Source organism: Cinclus cinclus, chromosome 1 (genome assembly GCF_963662255.1).
Source record: "Cinclus cinclus chromosome 1, bCinCin1.1, whole genome shotgun sequence".
NCBI lineage: Eukaryota > Metazoa > Chordata > Aves > Passeriformes > Cinclidae > Cinclus > Cinclus cinclus.
This window is the reverse complement of record NC_085046.1, coordinates 105,581,071-105,607,647: the sequence shown is the minus strand read 5'-3', so window position 1 is coordinate 105,607,647 and position 26,577 is coordinate 105,581,071. Positions and strand designations below refer to the sequence as shown.

General features: G+C 40.3%; 1 protein-coding gene across 1 annotated transcript; it reads left to right on the top strand.

Annotated features, from left to right (window-relative positions):
* NPC1 (NPC intracellular cholesterol transporter 1) lies at positions 1-26,496 on the top strand. The gene is made up of 25 exons (XM_062488506.1): positions 1-113; positions 6,728-6,850; positions 8,073-8,179; positions 8,762-8,937; positions 9,819-9,986; positions 10,590-10,839; positions 12,094-12,170; positions 12,809-13,179; positions 13,529-13,755; positions 14,117-14,217; positions 15,106-15,208; positions 16,166-16,355; positions 16,744-16,926; positions 17,588-17,702; positions 18,523-18,650; positions 18,740-18,880; positions 19,455-19,544; positions 19,658-19,848; positions 20,624-20,739; positions 21,303-21,432; positions 22,136-22,336; positions 23,116-23,347; positions 24,380-24,493; positions 25,270-25,432; positions 26,089-26,496. The coding sequence occupies exons 1-25, from the start codon at positions 36-38 to the stop codon at positions 26,169-26,171; spliced, it is 3,858 nt and encodes a 1,285-aa protein (XP_062344490.1). The 5' UTR covers positions 1-35; the 3' UTR covers positions 26,172-26,496.
* The last annotated feature ends 81 nt before the right edge of the window (positions 26,497-26,577 follow it).

Sequence of the window (26,577 nt, the reverse complement as noted above, 5' to 3'; positions counted from 1 at the left end):
TCCTGCCAGTCGTCCGCGCTCCAGCCCGCTCCGCCATGGGGACCCCTCGAGACAGCCCCGGGCGAGGCGGCCTCGGCTTCCTCGTCCTCCTCCTGCTTCTGTCGCCCGTGCGGGTGGGTCCGAGGGGTGGGGAATGCCGGGCCTCCCGGCACGGCGGGGAGGAGAGGGAGCGGCGGGTGGGCAGCGGGATCCCGCGGGTGTTGCCTGGGGCGGGGGGAGTCGCGGTGTTGTCCCAGCCGGCGGGGCTGGATAAGGACGGCGGTGTCCCGGGTTAGGCCCCTGGGCTCAGGGCGGCGCGAAGCTGACGTGAGGTACCGGGCTGTCCCCTCCTCGTCACCGGTGGGGCTCGCCCCCCTTCTTCCGTGCCCCTGGTCCCCGTCGGGACGGGGCTGACAGCTGGTGGCGCAGCAGGCCGCCGGGGAGCACCTGCGAACTTCAGCCTCTGCCCGGTCCCTGTCCCCTGCGGTCGCACCCGGCAGCGGCAGTCCCCGGGATGCCGCGTTCCCGTGGCGTGCCCTGGTTATGCAATGCCCAGTGCATGTGAGTGGCCACGCAGTCACATGCTCGGCAGAGGCTTGCAGATGTCTTGGGTGTCTGTTTCGCTTTGCTTGGGGTGTAACTTAAGGCTAGGTGACAGCTTCTTGTAAGTAATGATCTGCGCGGAGTGAGAGCTGTTGTTTATTTATGGGGCGGTAGTAAGACTACGTGTTTCCCTTAAAATCGAGGACTAGAGTATGCTGGACTTTCTGGGACCTTTAGGAAAAAAAAATATGGTAAAACATTCACTCCTCTCGGTCGTGTTTTGTTATGCTGTAGCGCAAGATAGGAGCGGGATTCCTCTGGAGAAACAAGGAGTGTCTTGTAAGCCTTAGTGGTTGGCTTTCTTTCCCTTTCTACCTACGTTGAAAACATACTTTCTAGGCCAAGTTTTATGATTTGCCCTTTTTAAACATAGGAGTTTGTCATCTTGTGTGTGTGCTGTTCTCATATCCTCTTCAAAAAAACTTCTAAGAAAGTTTGAACATAAAATGAGGAATTAATTTTTCTTTGCCACTGGAGAAGGTGATTGTTAGTGGTGACTCATGATCTTCAGGTGAGTAAGTAATGATACTTCACACCTAACCGATGCACCTTTTTGTCATGTTTTTTTGGAGGGCGATCTCATCTTGAAGCAATGAGGTGTGTCCTAGGCTGGTAAAGAAATGACAGAATGCTTTCCTTATCAGGAGGATACTGACCTACAGGAACTTGAAACAAGTTCCCCTAATATTTAGGGGAATCCTTTGTGTAGAGGCTCTGTGGTCCCTTGAAGCAAGCATTGCAAAATTAGTCTAACTATGCAGGTCTCAGTTGTGTACTGTAAGTAGGCAAAATCTGGTTTTGGGGATTTTTGCAATTAACTCCTATTTGCAGCCTGACACAAAGAGGACCCTTGATATATTTCAGAGAGCAGCTAGGTCCTTCAGTTAGATGAGCTTATATGGTGTTAGATGCTTGCTGAATAGAAGCATAGTAAACTGTTCTCTCCCTCAAGTGTGCTGGTGGTGTAATGGTTTTGTGCATTCAGTTGTCATGTTTGTAATCTGAAGTGCCATATGTCATGGGTTTTTTTTTTGTTTCAAAGCAGTCGGTGGACTGGAGTGGCACTTCAGCTCATAATCCTTCTGTTACATATGTGTTCACAATGAACTTGAAGTGTTTAGCCTGTATCTCTCACTCTGAACAGTGCATGGTACAAGATTCTGCCAGCTATCCATTACTATTTTCTTATTAATGTCCTAATGCACTAGATGGTATTTGTGTGCTTAATGGCCACTATTGCAGTTATCTTTGTATAACCCTACAAAAACACAAGCTATTAAATTACTGGCTAATCAAGTCTGGATACAGGTTTCCTATCAGCAGCTGGGTTCCCAAGCTGTAGGTTATATTTGATTTTTCTGAAATCCCATGGGAAAGTGTTAATGACAAGTGCTGCTAGTGCCAAGTGCGCAGCAGTGTGTTTTACCTGACCTTGGACATGAAGTTCTGAAATGTCTGTTTGGAGCAGTTTTCTTGTCACGGGTGGAAATGTAGCTCCAGAGCAAAACAGTAACCACTCCATCTAAATTAGTTCCTGGAAAATCAGGAGTGACTTGTTCAACCTTTCTGGATGGAAAGTGAGGAAGCTGCCTTAGAAGGGGGGAGAGATGACTGAAGGCAGTGACTGGTAGAACTGAATAGTATCTAGCTGGTCAGTAGCCAGAGCAATCCAGGTGTTGCACAGTATTATTATTAACCTGCAGGACAGCAGAGCTATTTTGGTGCAGATGGACTTAGCTGCAGACAGGTGCTAGCTGGGGGGCCCTCTACTACCTGATCATGCATGCATCCTTGCAGGTAGCATCAGCTGGTCCCCACAGATACTGAATTGTTACTGTTATTGCAGCTTTCTCTTCCTACTTGACTTTGACTTTACTGTGACATCTGAAATGCGCTTGGATAACTCAAGAACTGTGGCTTGCTTTGCCTGATCAGGAGTGGTAATGATTTTTCCATCTGGAGGGAAACAGTCTCATGCTGGTGAGCAAAGGAACAGGAGGAGCTTGGCAGATAAGGCATGGCTCTGAACTGGCTGTCTCTGAACAACTTACTGAAAGAGACAGAGTAAGAAGTAAACCTGTAAAGTTTCCTTTAGTCCATGGACCTCTTCCCCCCTTCAGGAAGGATTGTGAGGTAATGTGCAATTTCTGGGGCAGATCTTTGAACTTGACCTGGTCACCTGTTTCCATAAACTAGTCTTCCCATTTATTAAGGGTGGTGTAGTGTTTCCCTAGAGCTTTCAACCTAGTTGGCAATAGCAGGTATTAAGGCAGTGCAGGGGGAGGAGTGTGCTCTTTCTTGGATTGATCTTTTTGCCCTGCAAGATCCCAGATGCATCATCCTAGATGAAGGAAAGGGAAACAGCTGTATTTCATGCTCTTGCCTTTTCCATACATTAGTAATCCTAGTTTGAAGAATCAAACAGTGTTCACTTGTCATCTGGTATTTGTAAGACCACAAACAGTTGCTGTTTCTGCATACAGCATGATCATTGTTCTTTGTCTCCTTAACAGCTATGTATTCATTGGTGGTGGTGGCATCAAATGCTGCTGGAAGCATCAAAAATTATCAGTTTATTTCAACCTGCAGTTGAAGAGACTTGGGCTGAATTAAATGTGTTTATGATCTGTTCTGTTCTATCTGTTCTGGTTCTGTTACAAATGAATGATAATGCCTGGGAACCACAAAACTCTCAGCAGAACTTTTGTTAGAATGCCCATGCTTGCTCATGTGCATGTGCAAGTTATTTATAAGGGCTCCTAGAGCCTTGGCCTGAGGTGAAATTTTATCTTCAAACAGGCTAAGCCTGCCTGAAATAGGAATACAGTTTTCTGCACTCTAAGAATGCACTGGCAAGTGGTGTCTAAGATATGCTAAGGCAGGAAGGAACAGCCTTAATCTAAGGTTATGTTGCTTTATGAAATACTTGGGAAAGTCCCATTTTAATATATGACGTACTTAGTCATGTGGTCTTAAAAGGAAAACATACAGAAAAAAAACAAAACCATGAACTGAGTCCTGTGTTACTTCTGGAGTATTTTATGTATTTTGTCATGTTTAGAAGGCAGTTGAGTTCAATACAGCATTTCTGTTACTTTTGGGGCTAGGCTTTCACCTGCTTAAGAAATTGACCTAAAAGTCTGACTCTGCAAGCAGCAGCTTTAACTATGACTTATTTACAACCACACTTACTCATCCCTATCTCACCCTACCCTCATAGGAGCATTCTTCTGAAAGAATGGAAAGAGCAAAGTGCTTGTCTTCCTCTGTAACTTATCTAGCTTTTACTAGAGGGTTTTCAGGGGGAAGAACTATCAGACCTGTCTTATCTGTTGTAGTGGTTACTTAAGTTACTTGTATCCCTGAATGTTGCCTCAACCATAGGAAACCAGCCCTCTCCCATATATTGGGGCTGACGCCTATTAACTTGCTAATGTTCAAGAGTTATGTTCGATTTAGGTTGTTGATGTCTAATGATTTGGTGTTTTTTAGCCTTGTTGACTTGGCTCAACCACTCTAAATCAAGCATCCCCAAAGCTTACTGGTTCAGGGAGCAAACACTTTCATTAGTGAAATCTTCCTAGGTCGTGGCATAAATGTAAAGTCTTAAGCGTTTTCTGAAACTGTTGTTGGTTTCAGTACTGAAACAATATTCAGACTTGCAGTTCTAGGACTAAGTGCTCTTCTAATAGTTTAAAGCAGCTGATCTGTTCAGCTTTTCTTAAACAGGCTGAAAGTTTGAGTGGCAAACATTGTTTTTTCCACTGTATGTTTTATTGCTGTGGAACTTAAGGAATGTGATTTGAAATTCTTTATCCAAATTCAAATGTAAACTAATACTAGGCCAAACTTTATCTTGCTTTATTTTTCTTCTGTGTTTAGCTGGATACCTTTTTGGTACATTACCAAGTGTCATGAGCAAGTAATTGTTTCATGTTCTGTCCTGAAAATGATGACAGAAAGCCTTGTAGGTAAATTTAAAGACATAAGACAGATTGTATTTTGTTTTGTATCCATGTAGCTATAACCAAGGAATTGCTGCTTTGAAACACATATAACGTTTTTAAAACAATTGAACCATCAGTCAGACTGACACAGTAGCTGAAATTTACTCAAGGTTTTCTAAGCAAGAGGTGCCCTGGTAAGTTTTTTTGTAACTGATAGCTTCTTCCAGAATGGAATGTATGGGAAAACTGGTAATGCAGTTGTCTTTCTCTAAAGAGTAAGTTGATGAATTTGGGTGTTTTAAAAAATAAGAAGTGATAGATAACAAGATGTAATGAAGCACAGAAAGTGTTTTTTAAAAAGAATGATTACAAACCATTCAAGACTAAACACAGAAGCCAGCCTGATACTGAAGAAATAACTAATCTTTTTCTCATGGGCAGTGTGAAGCAGCTCCAAATTCCTTACCCTTTTGCAAGAGTAGTAGTGAATCAGTGCTTCTTCTTGAAGATACAGTTCACTTCTGGTACAAACAGTAGAACCATTTTCACTGTTAGTAAGTTGTTTGTGATTAGAAGTGGGGCATATAGGTGTGAGGAAGCAGAGTTGAAGGTAACGTATTAACTTGATGCATGAACAGATTTGCAATGTAGTTTTGAGAAACAGTCTGCAAGTTATGGAAGTTTGACATTTTGGCTTGTGCTGGTGTTAAACGTTGAGTGTTTATAAGTGCAGTCATTGTTGTATCATAGAATATGGTAATACTTATCAGCTGGTTGGGGGTTTAACTAGAAAACATGCTAGAATAGACAAATGAAGTGGTGATCTAGAGGAGTGGCACTTAAACTGGCTTTTAGACCTGGCTTGCAGTGAGTAACTTTGAATTGGCCTGTGTTGCCCTGGTTAGGTTAAAGAGGAAACAGGTCTTGGGCTGGGTGAATTAGTGATGGTTATTGTCCCTGATAAATAATCAATTACTGATGCACTTTTTGAAGAACTGTCAATGTTGTTCAGCACAAAAATGTATGCTCTGAAGACACTGTGTTTCTGGGTAGCTCTTGGGTATTGTCAGGAAAGCCTTTCAGGGGCCTCTGCGGTCAGTAAACAATACTATTCATGGTCAAGCACAAAGCACAGCAGTCTATCCTTGCAGCAACAACATATGGTGTCTCTAAAATGCTAAGTCAAGGTTGTTCAGGAGATCAAAACAGGTTAGTTATCTCTCAAACTGTACTAGGCAAACTCCTCATTAGAGCTGGCAGAAGTGTAGTAAATGTTTGTGCAGTCTGCTTTCTGCTTGCAGCCCAGGTGGTAGGAAAACTTTGGAGCTGTATTAAACCTTTTGCTGTAAATAACTTGTCGTTGCATTTAATGTTTTAATTTTCAGAATAAACATTTTGGTTTAGCATCTCAGTGTCAGTACCATGGTACAAAAATAAAATGCTTTCAAGGTGCTACTGCCCTTTTTCAGTTTTTTTTAATGCCCATAATAAGGAACAATGTTCTGAATTTTCAATAATTCCTTAAAACATATTTAAAATTAGGCTTTTTTTCTTAGCACTGTAATCCTGTTTAAGTGTTCCATCCTTAGTCTTGAAAATGGTGATGGAGGGCATTCTTCGAGATTGTGACAATACACGTTTGGCAAGTGCAGAGCTATGAAGTTCTGTTTCAGAATCTTCTCTGTGCTGCTATTTCCCCAATCTGTCACTGTAATGAGTTTTAAGGAAGGATCAAAAGGTGGCAGGAGGAAGTGAAATTGCACATAAGCAATGAGTTTCTCTCCCTGTGCGATGATTCATGTGCTCTAATGTGACAGTTTAACCCACCAATTATTTTGATGTCTTGAGTGAACAAATTTTTCTAAATCACCTTATACTTGAAGATGCTTTTCAGGTATTGATTTAGGTTTTTCTTAAGTAATTCTTATACTTGATCTTTAGGCAGTGTAATTCCTGTTTCTGTAATGGTCAGGGAAGGGTGGGGAACTGCACTGAAGATCAGTGGTGATGTGCACCATGTCAAAAACACTTGCTTTTGTTAATGGGTGCTTTATGTATTGCACACTCATGTTTTAATTAGCAGGAAGTTATCTAATCTGAACTGCAAGTGGCATTTGGAGTAGTGGCACATAAATTCTACAGTAGCTAAGATATTTGACAAGTATTCCTTGCAGTTAATCGCTTATTTTGTTGATTAGGTACTTCCACAAATGTGTGTCTGGTATGGAGAATGTGGAGTTGCTTCTGGAGACAAGAGGTACAACTGTGCCTATGATGGGCCACCAATAGCACTGCCGGAAGATGGCTATGACTTAATGCAGGTGAGCTTCTCTTGGAGGTTTTCTGCTAAAAAAATAATTCTTCAACACTAGAATTCTCTATTGGGTTCTGTTGAACTTGTGCTATGACCTCTCATCCTGAGCTGATGAGAAAATAGGCAGATTATCTCTGATTTCTCAAGTCCAACTTGGTTAAGGTAATTTCAGAGATACAAGAAGTCTCCAAAATGTGATTAGAGGTTGTCACAGACAAAACCTTAAACATAGGATTTGTTCACTTTCTTGCATATTTGCCTCACTGGTTTTATTACTCTTTACTCAAATTGCTTTTTTGAAGACTCTCCCAAAATATATGTTCCGCAGTTATGCCCTTCTGATCTCTAAAGGACAAGACTAAACTATTTTCCTTCAGATGATCATTCCTGATAAAGGAATGTGCTAACTGAAACTTGTTCAAATGGAACAAATTTGGACAAAATTAGCTGTGCCTAGTGTGAGACTGTATTTCCTTACTTGGGCTTCAGCTCCCAAAGTCAAAGAAGCAACAGTCAAAATAGAGTTTATGTATTTCATGCACAACATAGGATATTACCAGATTTGCCTTCTGGCATCTGATAGTTCAAGGCTTTAAAGGGTGAAGTTAAACAATAGTGACGGGAGTGACTTCATTAAATATGTAGCTGAGCTAACTACTGTTGTGTATTGTTTCTGAAGACTTAATGTACAGTTCTTGTATGTTGCTATCAGTTATGCTTGTGTTAAATGAATTTGTCTCTTCTGTAAACTGAATGTGAAGTAGGTCTTCCAGGTAATCAGTGATTCCATGGTTAGTGGCTTGCCTACTGAGACTTAAAAATCTCATACTATCTAGAAGGAGTACTAGAGGATAAGCTCCAGGAGTACTTTCAGCTTGGATAAACATGTGTTGTCCTCTTACCAATAGGCTCTCAAATGCAATTATCATTCTATATTTAGACCCTGGTGAGTAAAGATCATCTGAAGGAGCTTTTCAAAAGGAAGTGTTGCCTTGAATAAAAGAACTGAAATAAGCAATTCTTCTCTTCAATCTCTAAACAAAAATATTGTTAGTTGGACTACTTTTCTCCTATGTGTCTCCCACAGCAACAGCTACTTTTTTCTGAAGTATGCTGATGCAGACCTCATTATTATAATGAGTTCTGAAGTCTTAAGCATGTTTTTTCTTCCTTTCCTCTTAATCTCAATGTTGTTAGTGGGTTTTTTTGTTTGTTTCTTTTTTTTAAAGGAACTTTGTCCAGGTTTGTTCTTTGGCAATGTTAGCACTTGCTGTGATGTTCATCAGCTTCAGACTTTGAAAAACAACTTGCAGCTGCCTCTGCAGTTTCTCTCCAGGTATGCTGATGGATGGCAAAGCAGCTAGTTTTGTAACAGAATAACAAAGCATTTGTCTTCAAGTAGAGTGTAAAAAAAGTGGGAATTTCATTTAAAGTATTCTTGGAGCAAGCGGTTAGAGTGACTTTCTCATCCATAGCAGCAGGTTGTAATGTCATGAAACAACTGCTTGCAGTCTGGATTGACTTAGCTGAGAGAGTAAACATTTCCTTAGCTTGTCTCAAGCTACTTTATCTAATGAAACCTTCAGAAGAGGGTGACAAAGTAGCATTTGGTTTTGTTCTAAGACATTAAGAAGTCTGAGAAGTTTTCCTGCTAGCAACAGTTATATTTTTATTAAAATTCTCTGTTTGAATCTGCTATTTAAGGCAGGCAGGGTATTTTATTAGTGATTTATGGTGCTTCAAGTTGTTCTTCTGTAGCATCAACATTTGTCGTATTGCCAATTAAAATCTTAAAGAATTTAAATATTTTGTTCTGTCACTCTGAGCAGAATGTTTATATTTACAAGGCATATCTGACTTGACCTACATAGTACCTTTACCTCTTAATTGATTGCTGTTCATTGGCTTTCCTACCCAGATGTCCATCGTGTTTTTACAACTTGATAAACCTCTTCTGTGAACTGACTTGTAGTCCAAATCAGTCTGAGTTTTTGAATGTTACAAGCACCATACCTTATTATGATCCCATTTTAAAAGAGAACAAAAGTAGCATTACAGAGCTGCAGTACTTTATTGGAGATCGATTTGCAAATGGTGAGTAAACAGTGTGTTACTTTACCTCAGCTTCTGTCCAGGTAACGAGACCAGTGCTTCTTCAGAAAGTTCAAGAGATGTTTCCCCCTCCATATTCTATCTTTCTGAAGTTTGAGTTGTGACATGGGTAACATCCCTTAAAACTTATGGAACATTTAACTTCTGCCTGGGCAGGGGATATTACACTGACACTGTTAAATAACAGTGTTTTAAAGGTTCAGCTGAGGATGAACATCTGTACAAACAGTTAGTAGCTGATAACCATGAAGATTTTAACTCCAGAAAAATAAAGTTGTTGCCATGTATTGAATGTCTGAAGCCTACCTGATACTAAAACAGTCTGGCAAGCATGATAATGAAGTTTGTACTCAGTGCACTATGATGGCTCTCTAAGAGGCACTCAGTCTTGAAATGGACTCTAGTCCTTTGTCAAAAGCAGATGTTTTTAGAGAACAATACATTTGGATTGTATTTTGATTTTCTAGTAAGCTTAAAGCATTAATTCAGTCTTTTTATGCTTTTTGCAGTAGCCTTTAATAAAATGGGGACACTTGAAAGTCATATACGGCCTACAAGTTGAAAGTACCTTAAATACCTTTCATAGCTTTTCCTGCAAATAATATTAGGCAACGTTTCCTGTCAAGCAGAAAAGTAGGTTCTAGCATAATGCAGATTTGGGTGGCCTTCTCAGAGCAAGGTAGCTGTAACAAAGCATTGCAACCTTGAATACTATAAATACAGCTGAAAGCATTAGTTCACTATCATAAGATGTTTCTACTTGACAACTGTAAGTATGTTCCTGGAACTCGGGGACTCTGTAGTATTGGAACTGTTTGAAATGCTTACTCAAATTATAACACTGGTCTAATGTCTCTTCCCAGCTATGTATAATGCCTGCAAAGATGTGGAGGCTCCATCGAGCAATGTTAAAGCACTGGGGTTGCTGTGTGGGAAGGATGTCAAGGATTGCAATGCAACCAACTGGATTGAGTACATGTTTAGTAAAGACAATGGACAAACTCCTTTCAGCATAATTCCAATCTTTTCAGGTAAGAAACTGAATAGTCCTTGCCTTTAAAGCTCCTGTCAAAAGCTGGGTGCTATGGAATATTGATTTTTAAGCAGCTGCCCAGCAATGAAAGTCTGCAGTCAGAAATGTGAAATTAACTGACTTTTATTGTGAATTTCTGCTTGGAAACTGTTTTGTGCTTTTTTTCTGCACAGCTTTTTACTGTAGAAATCTCTAAAACTCACTGATGGACTGAGCCTAGGCAACTGGCTGTTTGTATTCCTTGGGAAATGGGCAGTACCCTCATCCTTGAAGATTTCTTTAACAGGAAATTATTGTTACACATATCACAGTCTGAACAGATAAGGGAGATGACTAATCATTGCTGGGTTGGTAGAAGTATATGCTTATTACCTTTGCAGACTGAAGTGTTATAGACATGACCAGTCATTTAGTTATTAGACAGCTGTAAATAGTTGGTACCTCTTGTGAAAAAGGCAGTGGATTCTTCATCTGTAAGACCAAGAAATACTGCACTATGTAGGTGCTATGGGCTTCTATATAAAGGGTTAACTCACTTAACTGGGAACATCTGAATTCTTCCTGATGGTAAACTGGCTCTGCAACTTGTGATTTGTCATAGACGTTCCTGTCCATGGAATGAACCCTATGAATAATGCTACCAAAGGCTGTAATGAGTCCATGGATGATTCAACAGGACCGTGCAGCTGTCAGGACTGTTCAATTGTTTGTGGTCCAAAACCTCAGCCCCCTCCATTGCCTCCTCCTTGGCTATTGTTTGGTTTGGATGCTGTGTATGTCATCATGTGGATCTCATACATGGGCTTTCTACTCATATTTTTTGCACTAGTTTTTGGAGTCTGGTGTTACAGGTAAAGCATTCAAAATGTTGAACTCTGCAAGTTACTTGTTTATCCCTGAGAATTTCTTTGCCCTGGTCAGGTGCTTATGTCTTGACTACTTCAGCCAGCTAAAAGTCATGTTCTGTAGCAGATACCACATATACTTACTTACAGAAAGTGTTCTAACAGCTAAAACCATCTGGTAGAAAGTGATTGCAGAAGTTGGCTTAGGTGGTGCACACTTGTCATAGCATTCCTAGCTACAGAATCGCATACACTATTCTTTGACTTCCATAACTAAGTATGCAGAAATCCGGGAAAACACACATTCATAACAAAACAGTCACTGCCCTATTGCAAATTAAGTCATGAATACTTTTTCCTAGTCTTCTATTTTGGAAAAAAAAAAAAAAAAAAAAAAAGGCTGAGCTTCCAGTAATTATAGCATATCACCCTTGATCACATGGCTGGAGCACCTCTCCTGTAAAGACCGTCTGAGAGAGTTAGGGCTGCTCAGCCTGGAGAAGAAAAGATTCTTGGGATTCCTTGCAGCACCTTCCATACCTGAAGGGGGCCTACAAGAGAGCTGGAGAGGGACTTTTTACAAGGACATGTAGTGACAGGGCAAGGGGTAGTGGTCTTGAGATGAAGGAGAGTAGATGTGGATTAGATATTAAAAACAAATTCTGTACTATAAGGGTGTTGAGTCAGTGGAAGAGGTTGCCCAGAGAGGTTGTGTACTCCCTCTTCCTGGAAGTGTTCAAAGCCAGACTCAATGGGCTCTGAGTAAACTGATCTAGTGAAAGGTGGCCCTGCTCATGGCAGGGGAGTTGGAATTAGATGATCTTTAAGGTTTATTTCCAACCCAAACCACTCTGATTCTATGGCTGTTCAGTTATTATCAGAAAATCAAAATTGCTCAATAATAAGAATTAAGTCTGCTTGGGAAAGGATAGCGGGTATGAAAATTTGGTATGTTTAGCAGCCTTACCTTAGTGGGCAACATGAAATGGTGTGTTTGAGATACCTGGTTCATATTTCTAATTTAAAATTTTCCTGCAAATATCAGCTTAGGGTCAATTTAAAGAAGTTGTCTGTGTTGATAATGCTAATGATCTTCTAAATGTGCATAAAGAATCTGTGCTTGATGCAAGATGGAAAAGTTTATGAAGATAGGTGACATGGCTGTATGTTGTTCCAAAGAATCACAAAGGTGGAGACTGTTGTACAAACAATACAGATGCCTTTTTGGACAAGGAGAATAACGCAGCTTCTTCCTTGCAGGAGGCGACACTTTGTCTCGGAGTACACTCCAATTGACAGCAATGTAGCCTTTTCTGTGAATTCCCACCGTGACAATGGTATGTCTTGGACAAGAGTAATAGGTTTATTACAAACTCAACTTAAGTGCATCCCTTTCCTATGGATAGGCTTTGGAGTTTTAGCTTTATTAGGCTAAAGATCCATTCTTAGAGGGCCTTTGGCCTTTTGGCCAGCGCCTCTCTTTTAGAGTAGTTCCTACCCCTATTTTACTGGATGCTGAAAGCCCTGGATACACCCTTCGTGGATCTAGCTAACCTCCAAGGAAGTTCCAGAGGGCTTTGTCATAGGGGTATAGGGGGAGCAACGTGATGCTAAAATCAGTCTGATCATATTTTGTCTCATCCATGTATCCATTTAAAGCAGGCTAGGAAAGAACTGTAGTTTAACTTGTGTACCAGCTGAGGTATTTTATTTTATTGCTTATGTATCTTTTAGCTATGTATGCTGCTGCCAAAGACAACCTTACCTACATTTCCCCTTGTAACATACAAGCTGTTTTCTGGCCCTTGGCCTCAGTCAGGGATTGGTCCCAGGGTCTGAGTGTCAGTGAAGACATAACTTCTGGTGCTTCCTACAAACAGAGCTAGAATAAAATTTCATCTTTCTGAGCGGACTCCAAGAAAATGCTCCTTAACTGACTTCTCAAACACTTACTGTTTACTTCTTGCTCTTGCAGGAAACATTACCTGTGGTGAAAGGCTTGGTGAAAGGTTTGAGAATGGCCTGAGGATGACATTTACCTCGTGGGGGGCTTTCTGCGTCAGAAATCCACGTCCTGTTATCCTTTTCTCTGTGGTCTTCGTTGCAATGTGCTGCTCAGGCTTTGTATATATTAAAGCAACCACAAATCCTGTAGATCTCTGGTCAGCCCCAAGCAGCCAAGCCCGCAAGGAGAAGGAATACTTTGACGCGCACTTTGGGCCTTTCTTCCGTACTGAACAAGTTATTATTCAAGCACCAAAGAGTCACCCAGACACCTACTCACCTTACCCATCAGGAGAAGATGTACCTTTTGGGCCTCCCCTTACCAAAGATATTCTCCATCAGGTAATTGGGACTTCCAAGGGTAAAGCATACTTAACACGTATAACCACATGGAATTGGCTTCCACCTGCAATGTTATGTATCCATCACAACAGTTGCTAGATACTCATATTAAAAATCATAGCCTTACTATAAAAGTTTTTTGCTGAAAACCTTTCTGTTAGTTAGAGACACTTGCAAACTAAGTCCCAGTTCATAGTATGAACACAGAAATAATGATTTTGTAATGTGCTTCTATCGACGTGCCTCTGTCTCTGGAAACTTGCACAAATATAGCATGCAGTTGAGTCCTGTCTTGCAAGAGAAATGCTTTCTTGTGCTGCTCTTAAACTATGATTTGTTTTTTTTAAAGGTACTGGATTTGCAGGATGCTATTGTCAACATAACTGCTTCTTATAACAATGAGACTGTAATGCTGAAGGACATTTGCCTGGCTCCTCTTGCTCCCTACAACAACAACTGCACTATCCTGAGTGTACTCAACTACTTTCAGAACAGCCATTCTGTTCTGGATCACACTGTTGGGGATGAGTTCTTTGTCTATGCTGATTACCACACTCACTTCTTATACTGTGTTCGGTGAGCAGTACAATTGCATGTTTTTAATCAAGTTGCCAGTTCAGCTTGGTGTGGTATGAGTGCTGGCTCTGGTTTACCTTAAACATGTTTTCAATGCTTCTGAAGAGCTCTGAACAGAAGACTAGTTTCTAAGCTTTCTCTTTAGTTTGTAGCTCAGTTGGTTAGAAGGTACTCCTTGTCTTAAAAGCTATAAGGTATGCACCTTTAAAACAGTATTTAAATTCAGCAAATGTATCACAAGGGCAGTGTACCACTAGCAGGCTTATCTTGTTTGTCTTGATTTTCAGTTATAACACAACAGTTTTTTACTGTTTTGTGCTGTCAAGCAGAAGCTAACAATTATTGCTGGTGGTCTCTTTAGGGCTCCAGCATCACTGAATGACACAAGCTTGCTTCATGATCCCTGCTTAGGAACATTTGGTGGACCTGTATTTCCGTGGCTGGTGTTGGGAGGGTATGATGGTGAGTAGTAAAACAGTATTGCAGTGTAAGCCTGAGAGTGCATACTTGTGTGCTGTTGTTGGTGCTAAAGGTGCATTCTCATTTAACATAAGCGTTTTAATGCAGTCCAGAGAAGCTGGAGTTTTGTTAAACTTTCAGTAAGGGTGTTTTAAGTAAGTTTTCAGTAGACGAGGGATTGGAGGCAGATGACTCTCTAAGTGCAAAATGCAAGCAATCTGTCGTTGGAATATACTTGTCAACAGGACAAAATGTTCAGTCTGCTTTGGGCCAGGTAAAAGATAAAGACATGAAGTAACTCAGGTTGATGTGCTGGGATGTGTATTTTGCTTTGAGTTAGAATAAAGTTTTGTCACTGATCTGACAAAGCAGTTGAGAGTAGATTAACATATTCACAAAGGAAGTTCTTTCATAATTACTCTGAAGCCAGGATTTTGTTCTAGCAATTTATCTAATGAAACATAACTTGGTAGTATATTTCTTTTGAATGTATCTAAAATAGTGTTTAAAGGTAAACACTTCTTTATTAAACTATAGGGGATTTGTATTTGCTTTGAGTAAAACCTAAGTATGCAAGAGGTACAGTGTTTAGGAAGCCACATTTCTCATTAGATGAAAAGTCATAAACAGTGCTTATTTAGTAGCTCTTTGTCTAACCATGCAGCAATTTATTGTTGTGGTGTCAATGAGTAATTACTCTGGAATGCAATCTGTAGTGCTTATCAGCTTCTGTTCTTATTTCAGTTGTGTGTTTGAGAACTCGGTGGTGTTCAATGGAGTTGTAGGGATGGGATTGCTTTGGACAATGCTAATTTGAAACTTATTTTTATCTGCTATAGTAGAACGTGAGTTACATTTTTTTTAATGCCAAACTTTTTATTTCTTCTGTAGATGATAACTATAATAATGCTACAGCTCTTGTTATTACTTTTCCTGTCAACAACTACTACAATGATTCAAAAAAACTGATGAAAGCCTTGGCATGGGAAAAAGAGTAAGTAGCCCTCCTGTGTTCTGAAATACATATGTGACTTAAAGCAGCTTTAAATGTTAATAAACACCTGTACTGTACTGACAGTTTTTCAGTATAACTACAGGGATGTTTTGAGAGGCAGCAAAACTGGTTAAAACCAGACTGTGTTCATCATAAGACCTTCATTTTGTCTATCATACTTAATTTGCTTTGAGACATAGGTACTAGTCCTCTTAGTGACCATCTAGCCCAGAAGCACTTGCCAATAAGTAACTGCAGAAAGGATTTATTTTATCATGGCTAGAATTACACAGGTAGACTCTTTAATTTACTGGACCATTAACCATAGGTAGAAAGGTCGAGCCTGATGCTGTAGTATTTTAATTTTTAATAGTTGTCATCCAGACAAACATTAAAGGCTTTTATCCCCTTTACCACCTTGAAGAGCTAGCTTACACAGGCCAGCTTCTCTGGCTGTCAGATCAGGTAAAAACTACAGTGCTAGAAAGTTTGTGACAAAATAAACATATGACAAGCATCTGCCTGTGTCACAAGCACCTCTCAAGTTGGGGAACTGAAACGAGGGCTAATAATTTGTTGTAGTAGTTTAAGCAAGCTCCAGTCATCTTTCACATGTGTATTCCTAGGTATAGCTTTGAGGAAAATTGTGCTTTGAGTTTGAAATAGCTCATACAAGACACCTATTTGTCCTCAAATGCTGGAGAGACCGTGGAAAGTATTTCAGCATAGTGTATTTCTAGTTCTTAAAGTGGGGTTCTAGGTATGTGTAGCCACCATCTCTCATTTAAAACTGAGAATGATCCCCTCAAACTACTGTCTGGCCACAGGGAAATCTTTGACCACACAGATGATGTAAATTTGCCATCAACTGACTTCCAAGTATTTCTAGTGGAAGATGTATTATCCTTTTTAAGGTGTGATTTATCTTTTTGGGTTTTTTTTTTTTTTTTTTTTTAGGTTTATTAACTTTCTGAAGAACTATAATAATTCAAACTTAACAATATCATTTTCTGCTGAACGGAGTATTGAAGATGAGATCAACCGTGAAAGCAACAGTGATATTAGTGTTGTGTTGATAAGCTATATAGTGATGTTTGTGTACATCTCTATTGCTTTGGGACATATCCAGAGCTGTAGAAGACTGCTGGTATGTGTATAGTTTTCATTGCTATAGAGACTGAATCTAAGAGCTTGCTGATAGCTGTAAGCAACTTAATTATTTTTGCAGAATGTTGATGTTCAATTTCTTTATTGGAACATTGAGTCCCCCTTGGGCAGGAGTTAGAGGAAGCATTGTTCTTGTACTAGACAATTTATGTGTGTTTTGTAGTCTCAGCTAAGTTATTTCATTTGATGTTCAGTTAGCGTCTGCTTTAAGACTTGCAGCTTCAAGGTTGATATCTGTATCTTCAAAAAAAACCTTGAAAAGTTTTTTACTACCTAGACTAAATGTTAGAAAATGGCTTTTGGCTTTGCATTAATCTGTTCTGTGGGATGATGCTTGTTTGACTGATGTTCAATGCAACTTTTTTTAGGTGGATTCAAAGATCTCTCTGGGCATTGCAGGCATCCTGATTGTACTGAGCTCAGTAGCATGTTCTATAGGCATTTTCAGCTACTTTGGAATCCCACTGACACTGATTGTGATAGAAGTAATTCCTTTCTTGGTGCTGGCTATTGGAGTGGACAACATCTTCATTATGGTTCAGACACTTCAGGTATTTATTCTTTCGTACAGACTCTTCTAAAAGAGCCTGTCATTTCTGAAGGGTGTAAACTTGGAGCGGACAGTCTTTTGCATTCCAGTGCTCAGCTCAATGTGAGCAGCTCTGGACTCTCACAAGATATATAATGGAACAGAGCCAAGAATCTGTATCCATTCTACCTTTCACCAAAAAAACCCAAAAAACAGTTTGTCTCTGCATTTTTATTATTGCTGCTTAATATCAAAATAGTTGTAGAACTCAACTGTTATTTTGATCACTCGTAATTTTAGCATATTGTAAGCTGTAGTCATGAACTACATTACAAACTTAAGGCTAGGGACTTCTGACACTAAGTCTTAATGGGTAATCAGCTTTTTAATTTGAGAGATTCAGTAACCCATTGCAACTGGCACTGCTGCTGTCAAATGTGTAGTTTTATCTGAAGTACTGAACTTAGTACTTTATTTTAAATTTGAAGCAAGACAAGAAGTAATGTTCAGGCTGCTCTTGTTTTAGTGAGTTTCAACTGTTTTTTATCTAACTCTTATTAATGAAGTGAAAACAACAAAAGATGGATTAGGATATTTTAAAGTTTTGGGCTTTTTAAAGCCATATGAAATAGCTTTATAAATTGCATGATTCCTAATAGTAATAACTTATTACCTTTAAACAGAGAGATGAACGCATTCAGGGTGAAACTCTGGATAAACAGATTGGCAGAGTCTTGGGCGATGTGGCACCCAGTATGTTTCTCTCATCCTTTTCGGAGACTGTGGCATTCTTTCTTGGTAAGACTCCTTTTAATATTTGAAGATACGGTCCTTATAACTGCATGTTGCAAGAATAAATGCAGTACTAAAATATAAAAGCAAAGTAAGACTTTATAGAGGCAGTTTAGCTAGTTGTTCATTGTTACTATTAAATTAAATTTCTGAGGGGATAGGCATTGGAGTACTTTAAGAGTCTGGCATAATTAATAAGATACAATTCTGAATCTGTCAAACTCCTGAAAGACTGGAGGTTTTTACTGACTTGGAGTGACTGACAAGTCTGAATTTGACCTTAGGAATAGATCAAATATCAGGGTGTATGAACTCCTGTATTGCATTTAGTCTTCTTGCCAAAAGTCATCTTGCTCCTTGGCTGGAAAAATGCCCCTGTGACAGACTTATGTTTGTGTCTCACTTTACAGTATTTTAGCAGTAAATAATTTTTACCCTACAAGTATAATTTGGCCTTGTTTCATAATAGCTTTCCTTATGTGCTGTGTAATTTGTTGTTGGATCAACTTGCATTGGAAAGGCTTAATATTGAAGTAAGATGTTGCCTGACAGCACTCCTTAACTGCCCTGTTACATAGTCTGCACCTAAATTTGCAATTGAGAAATGGCTTCGAGCTAGTCACTCCTTTGCACAGCCTCAGTGCTGTTAAACAGGCCAAAGACAGCAGCTGTAGCCTGGCTTGTATGTGCTGTTTCCTTTGCTCTGGAAAGAAAGGCTCCTTGTCCTGCTATAGGAATCCCATTTAAACTGAATGTTTGTCTAGAAAATGCTTGTGCATTTCTAGGAGAAGGGAGCTCTCTTAACGAACTGAGTCACTTCCTCCAGGGACACTGTCTACGATGCCAGCGGTTCGCACGTTCTCCCTGTTTGCTGGAATGGCTGTGCTCATAGACTTTATTCTTCAAGTCACTTGCTTCGTGAGTCTCCTGGGCTTGGATATTAAGCGTCAAGAGGTGAGTATAAGTGCACCTTTAACTGCAGTGTAATGGGGATGATGACATCTGCAGAACTGCTCTAACGCTGGCATTTAATCAACTTTCAGAGTAATAGACTGGATATTCTGTGCTGCATCAAAAGCAGTGAAGAAATGAGTGGAGTCCAGCGTTCTGAGAGCATGTTATTTCTGTTCTTCAAAAATCTCTTTTCTCCATATCTGCTTAAGGATTGGATGAGACCAATAATAGTATGTATAATCTCTTTCAAGTAAGCAGTCATCTAGACTTGAGCAAAAGAGCAGTGAGCCTGAAGGCTTTAAAGAGGGAAGAAAAATCTACAGTGAAATAAATTAAGCTTCTAGTATTTTTCTTCTCAGCATAAGAATAAAAACAAACTTTTGTGATTGCAGATGTATTTCAGTAATTAGAGGCTTGATCATGGATTGTCCAAAGCCCAGATTTGAGTGGCATTGCAGACAAATTGCAGCTAAATAGCCTATGTAAAAAAATCAGCATGTATTGCCTTCTACACTGCATTAATCTAGAGCATTGTTGCTGAATCTGTGATTCAGTTTAAAGTTACCATACTTATATACAGAAGGTGTTCAACTTTCCCTGCTGATTTCTAAGAATAAATTTCCTTACAGCTCCAAAGGGACCTCTGAGTAGCTGTGTTTTACTACCACTGTTGTAGTAAGCCTGGGTAGCATATTTAAACTAGAGCCTCTTTGCATGATTCCTATTAGCTTTAACAAATTAGTCCTCTATTGCCTGTTGTTTCTATACAGTTCTGACTTGCATGGATTTGCTTTTTTTTTGCAGATAGCAGTGTTTGTGGGTATCCTGTCATTCAGTGCAGCAGTTATGCACAATGTAGAGATTGGACTGGATCAGTCTCTCTCAATGCCAGATGTAAGTCTTATGATCGTGTCGCTGTTCAGCAGTTTGTGGCTGAATGGAAACACTGATACCTTGTTGTGCTACCTCAACGTTCCATAATAGTAACTCAAAACTTTCTCTTGAAGGACTCCTATGTAATAGATTACTTCAGCCACATCAGCAAGTACCTGCATGCGGGTCCCCCTGTCTACTTTGTCCTAGAAGAAGGACACAACTACACCTCTTTGGAAGGGCAGAACATGGTGTGTGGTGGAATGGGATGTAATAATGATTCACTTGTCCAGCAAATCTTCAATGCTGCGGAAATTGGGAGCTAGTAAGTATTTCATGCTTGTCTCTGCATAGTGGCATGGAAGAGATGTAGCTGAGCAATGTGTCCTCCTCATTTAGCTCAGGATCAGCTGTTGGTCGTAAACTGACATTCTATTGTATTTGCTTTATATTGTGGGTTTGGGAGGGAGAGGGTTGGAAGCAACTGTGACAGTCTTCTAGACTGAGGATAAAACCTGTTTGGACTGGTGGGATACATTGATGTACTTGAGTTTGTAAAAGGGGCTTGATCCTTCAAGGAATCTTGGAATGGTAGTAAGAAAAACTTGTGGAAACCTCTCAGCAGGGTTATGATGTTCTTGAAAATGGCTACATGCTCAGCTTCTAAACCTGGTGAATAAATTTGGCTAGCCTAGGGAGGCTAAGGAGGAATTTTATCTGCAACTGACAACTCCAGGAAGTCTTTCCCAGTTCCTTCCACTGTAGTTCACTTCAGCCTAACTGAAGGAGGAGCTTTGCTTGAAAACTGAGACAGCAGGGTGTGGCATAGGATGGGAACAGAGTGAGCCGGAGAACAGAAGGCTGAGCTTGGCAGTAGAATAGAAGGCTGTGAAACTGCCCCTGCTGTTTTCTAGCTGCAGTGGTCTGAGCTTACCCTGAGTATGATGGCTCTTGGATGGGGTAGTGGAGCATGGGACTATATGAAGAGCTGCGTAGATTTGACAAGAACGAGTTGACATGGCACTGGAGAGATCAAGTGATATGTTTTGGAATTAAACATAAAGTTACTGATGATGGATATGTTGTGTTATTTTTATTAGCACAAGGATAGGCTATGCCCCATCGTCCTGGATTGATGACTACTTTGACTGGGTGAAGCCACAGTCATCCTGTTGCAGATTGTACAATACCACTGGACAGTTTTGCAATGCTTCAGGTATTGGCATCCATCTTGTTGCTAGTGGATTAGCTTGGTTTATAAGTTTCACAGCCAAAAAACATTTTCTCATGGTATGAGTCAAGTGAATACCTTTTCTTACTGTAAGTAGGAACCTCTTGAGTTGCCCTCTTAATTTATTTGAACTGCTGTTTGAGTGAGCTTAATATTCTACTGGAATGCTGCAGGATGAAAACAGCCTACCTAGACAGCCAATGTAACTTGTTGTAAAAATTCTGTTCCTTCTGTTGTTTTTCTTAGAGCACATAAACTTGGTGTTCAGGTCTCTGCTTTTGTTCAGGTCCTTCAGCTGGGTGTAGTTCTCATTGGATCTAATGGAGATAAATGCCCAAGTAAGAGTTCTCTGACAGCCCTTGCTTTAGTAGCAATAAATCAAATTAAGGACTACAAATCTTATATGGAGTTTCAGGATGGATCAGTTAGATTAGTAAAAGTATTTTTTTTATGGAATTACATCCTATAGCAATGCAAGTCAGAAGTTACTAATGTTAGGAAAAAGAATATTTGATCCTGTAGTTGACCACCTTTTTGTATTTCTTCAGTCAGCGATCCATCCTGCACCCGTTGTCGACCGCTGACTCCAGAAGGCAAGCAGCGACCACAGGGTGAAGACTTCATGACCTTTTTGCCAATGTTCCTATCGGACAACCCTAATCCTAAATGTGGCAAAGGGTAAGAGCCTTATTCTATAGACCTTAATAAACATACTTGCTCTGGATTTTGTCTGCAGGTTAGACATCTAATGTCCTCCTAAAAGCCATACAAACATTGACATCTCACCAGTTCTGTACTATTTTCTGGGGAAAAAAAAACAAAAAACCCAACAACAAAAAACAAATGCATTACCAACTAAATGGAACAGCAGCTTTCCCCTGTACAAAGAGAGACAATGTCTATGGTCAGTCTGTTCTAGAATATCCTGTGCGGTCTTGAAATGTATTGTGCTCTGAAGCTTTTATAGTTTTGGAAACTGCTGGAAACAGCTACCAGCTTTGAGCCCTCTAAAGGGCTCCTACAAGAGAGCTGGAGAGGAACTTTTTACAAGCGGGTGTAGTGATAAACAAGGAGGCATGGCTTTAAAATGAGGATATGTTTAGATTAGATGTTAGGAAGAAATTCTTTACTCTGAGGATGGTGAGGCACTGAAACAAATTGCCCGGAGAAGCTGTGCCCCATCCTTGGAAGTGTTCAAGGCCAGGTGGGATGGGATGTGAGCAACCATATTCTAGTGGAAGGTGTTCCTGCTCATGGCAGAGGTGGAGCTAGATGATCTTTATGCTCCCTTCCAACCCAAACCACTCTATGGTTGCCTAAGATTATATGTTATTAAAGCTAATAAACTTAAATGATGCTGACATCTGATATGTTTTTATAGAGGACATGCTGCATATTACTCTGCTGTCAACTTTATAAACAACAAAACTGAGGTTGGAGCCACTTACTTTATGACTTACCATACTGTACTGAAAACATCATCTGATTTTATTGATGCTATGAGGAAAGCTCGGATTATAGCAGACAATATTACTGAAACCATGGGCATCAAAGAGAAGAACTATCGGGTGTTTCCATACAGGTATGGTTAGATCTTTCTTGCCTTGGTGACAGATACTTGAACAATGCAGAAAAGGTGCTGGCTAATAACATATTAGAAACTTGAGTTTTCTCTGACAGAAGGTAAGGCAGAGACTTGGGGGATTTCTAGTGAGACTAGGAAGATAAAATTTGTATCCATAGCACTGGCCTCTTTCTACTGTCATTGATAACTAACTTAAATCCTTCACTACAAAGGTAGGTCTGACTCCATTTTTGGACATTTCCTAGCTTTCATAGTAGGGTTTAATAGTTCAAACATAAGTAGGGTATTATGGGTAGTTGCAGGCTGTGATGTGAATGCATTGATTTCAAATAAGTTATTTAAATTTAAAGCAAATGCAGCAGCAATGTCAAGTGTAGGAGTACCACACTAAAATTGAGTTGGAGTTGATATCTGTATATCTGAAATACTGATCTCTGCATCAAAGAGTCCTACCTGTACTTATGGTCCATCTGCAGTAGCTCCTGCAGATATCACAGTGGTTCTGCACACATCCCTTCAGTATTTGCTGTAGCTGCTTACATTGAAATATGGGAATTACACTGGCTTCAAGACCACGATCTTTATTTGACAGGTTAGTGAGGCATTAACTCCTATGGAATGCTGGATGTTACATGACATTCCACTGATACAAGGAAGCCAGGTTCTGTTGGTGACTTCTGTTGGGAGGCAACTACTTTCTGCTTAGCACAGAAGCTAATCTAATATTAGCATACAAAAGGGAAGATGGCTAATGACAACCTCTTTTTTTTCTACAGCGTGTTTTATGTCTTTTATGAACAGTACTTGACAATTGTGCACGATGCTATCTTTAACCTCTGCATCTCTTTGGGATCAATATTTCTGGTGACAACTGTGCTTCTTGGTTTTGAAGTGTGGGCTGCTGTTGTGGTTTCAATAACTATTGCTATGATAATCGTCAACATGTTTGGAGTGATGTGGCTCTGGGGCATCAGCTTGAATGCAGTTTCATTAGTAAATCTTGTCATGGTAAGTCAACAAGACCTCTCTTTGCTTCTGTTTCCAAATTTTGAACAGTTCTGTGTGCTATGTATATACTTGTGATACTGAGCAGTATTTTGCTACTAAACTTTGACAGGCCTTTGAACAGTAGTGGAACTATCTTAACACATCTAGAAGAGAAAACAAGTTTATTCTGGCAACTAGTCCTAGTACTATTAAGATACAGCAATTGACCTGAAGCTATACTGCATCTGGTGGAGGTCACTCTTGTTTTACAGCAACATCTGCATTGCTGCTGTCTAAGCTAGGTGCTGCTTCACAACAGGTGAAGGTGGCTCATGCTGAAGGGGAGGATGCATAGATTTGTCTTAAGGCTTCTGCTGTATTTATGTTCTACAGATCTGACTGTAGACAGATCTGGGATATGCTAGCACAAGTATTGTTCCTGCATAAATGGATGAAATCATTTGGGCAGAGAGAGCCTTGCTAAAGCACTCCAGAACTAGCTCCAGCAAGCAGCTATTGGTTGCTCTGGCTGACCACCTTCTCTGGAGGTTTGTGGCACATCTGAGGGTTAGTGTAAACATGTTCAAGCAAGTCTATCTACTAGTTAAGGCTAAGATTAGCCAAGTGTTCAGTTAGTGTTGTAAATGACTGATCAGCTGAATTGTCATGGTATCAAATCATGATGTATATTCAGTGTAAGTCTAAAGCAATGCTGTTGCTGCTGATAGTTGTAAATTGATTCTAATGTTCAATGTTCACTGCATGCACTGCATCAAAGCCAGCTTGCTTCAACCTCAGGGAACTTGACCTCTGAAACAATCTCATGTTCCACTTCCTGTTTGTCTGTTAGTAGGTAGTAAAACACCACACAGTGCCTGCAGCAGTCTCTGGGAAGCAACACTAAGCTTGTAACTTCACAAGGTACTTGAACCCTGGGGACTGATGACAGCTGCTAGGAATCTTTCTAGCCCATCCAGAATTCTGAGTAGAGACCTTGCCATCAAAGTGTTCATCTAACTGATGTTTTCACATGTGTTTCCTTTCACTCTCCAGAGCTGTGGTATTGCTGTGGAATTCTGCAGTCATGTGACAAGAGCATTCACCATCAGTACCAAGGGCAGTAGAGTGGAGCGTGCAGAAGAAGCTCTGTCTCACATGGGCAGCTCAGTGAGTACCTGCTGGGTGGGGAGGGGGAAACAAGTAGCCAAGTGACAGTTTTAGTATTTTGGGAAATGTTATAGGTCACAGTCTTAAGTCATGAAGATGGCCTTGCTTTTTCTTTTTGGAATGCTTAAAGCTTTTAAGGTCAACATAGGCTTCTACTAGCAATAGGAGTGGTGAAGACTCATTTTTAATCTGATGTTACTACTACCTAATAGTAGAGGAGAGCTAAATGCTTTAGCTGAACTAGTAGTTTGGATAAAACTCAAGTTGTTCTATTAAAATTCAAGTGTTTCTCTTCCAGATGGTCAGAGGTGATGAGGAAAGGTGGTTGTGAATATGGGATGCAGTTGGAGTTTGCAGAGAATAAGCAGGGCTCACTGTTTAGGCAGTACTGTCATGCCACTTAAATATTAAGTGACCTGTATGGGGTTGGAATGGAAGGTTCTTGTGATGTGTGTACCACACCCAAGTAAAGAACTTCACTGGAATACGAGTTATGAGTTAAAAGTAATGGTTTTCACTTGTATCTGCCTGAAGCAAAAATTAATTAGGTGGCTGCACAGATCAGAGTGGATTTTTAATCATACTGAGCCTGTCCTGTGGGACCAAAAAGATGAATTCTTCTCCTGAGTGCATCTTGATTTGGTTCTAGACTGGCAGGGCAGGAAGTATACTGCATATAGGAGCCTTACACAGAAGTGTTACCAAATGCTAAATACATGAAGGAAACAGATTACCTAACCCCCTGCTTATAACTTAAACACTTTCTTTATTTACAGGTTTTCAGTGGTATCACACTGACTAAATTTGGAGGAATTGTAGTACTGGCTTTTTCCAAATCTCAAATCTTCAAGATATTCTACTTCAGGATGTATCTAGCTATGGTTGTGCTGGGAGCAACACATGGACTGATATTTCTTCCAGTTCTGCTTAGTTACATAGGTAAGATGTGACAGTCTGCTCTATACCACACTTGAAACAAAAGTAGCTGTTTGTGAACTCTCCATGACATGGCAAGGTTTGCAGAGATGAAAAGCAGCACTTGAATGTACCTCTCTCATCCAAGTGGCCTGTCCTTTGGAAAGCAAAGGCTGACTGGTGGCACTGCAGGCTCACTGTTGTGGGCTTGCTGAACTGAAGCAAGCACAGCCCAGCCCATGTGGTTGCGCTTTGCTGTGCTTTGTGAAGGTGGCTGCTGGGCCCCTGTGGCCACAGAAAGCAGCATGACTTTGCATGTTTCAGCTGGGGCCAGGATGGTGGGTGGAAGCAACAAACTTCCTCTGAGTCACTGTTCCTGCATTTGCAGAAACAATCTTGCCTTGCAGTGAGGATGGTCCAGGCACTGTCCTATTGAATTTGAAAATGCATGTGTACAGCATAGTCCCTAATGGTAGACTTAAACTGAGCCTTACTTAATGGGCTTAAGACTGATGGGGATTTATCCACCACTGCCTTTGGTGGGGCGACAGCTATTAAGAGCTCAGCAGAAGCATGTTCCTGAATGTTAAGCTGGCCCCAGACAGTAAAACCATGCATGCTTCCTGATGACTAATCAGCTAAAATGTGGAGCCTTTGGATAACTGTGTTCTCTCACTCAGGCCCATCAGTAAATAAAGCTAAAACTCGTGCCGCACAAGAGAGGACCAGAGGTACAGAACGGGAGAGACTCCTCTACTTCTAGTTTTTAAGTGTTCAGTGGACTGCCTGAACTGTGGCTTAGGCCCAACTCCTAAGAACTGAAGTGCAGCAATGTTGTATGACTATCACACTGTAACCACCACAGACTTGACTCCTGCACAGATTCGACTAGAAGATACCAGCTGCAGCTTTAAACTCAGGAAATGCTAAGTGTCGCTCAAGTTACCAGTATTACTAAAACTAGATGCGTTAATAAGATTACTAAAACACTTCTGTTTTCAAGAGGTTGCATCTTTTTCCTCCAGAAACCTAAACCAGCTGTAGTAAGAGCTGAGTAACATTTTGTCAATGAAATTAAGGTGATGTGTATGAGAATGGACTGCTAAACCACTGACACTAATTTTAAATGCAGGTCAATGCAATTTTTGTCTCTATTTTTAGGGGGAAGC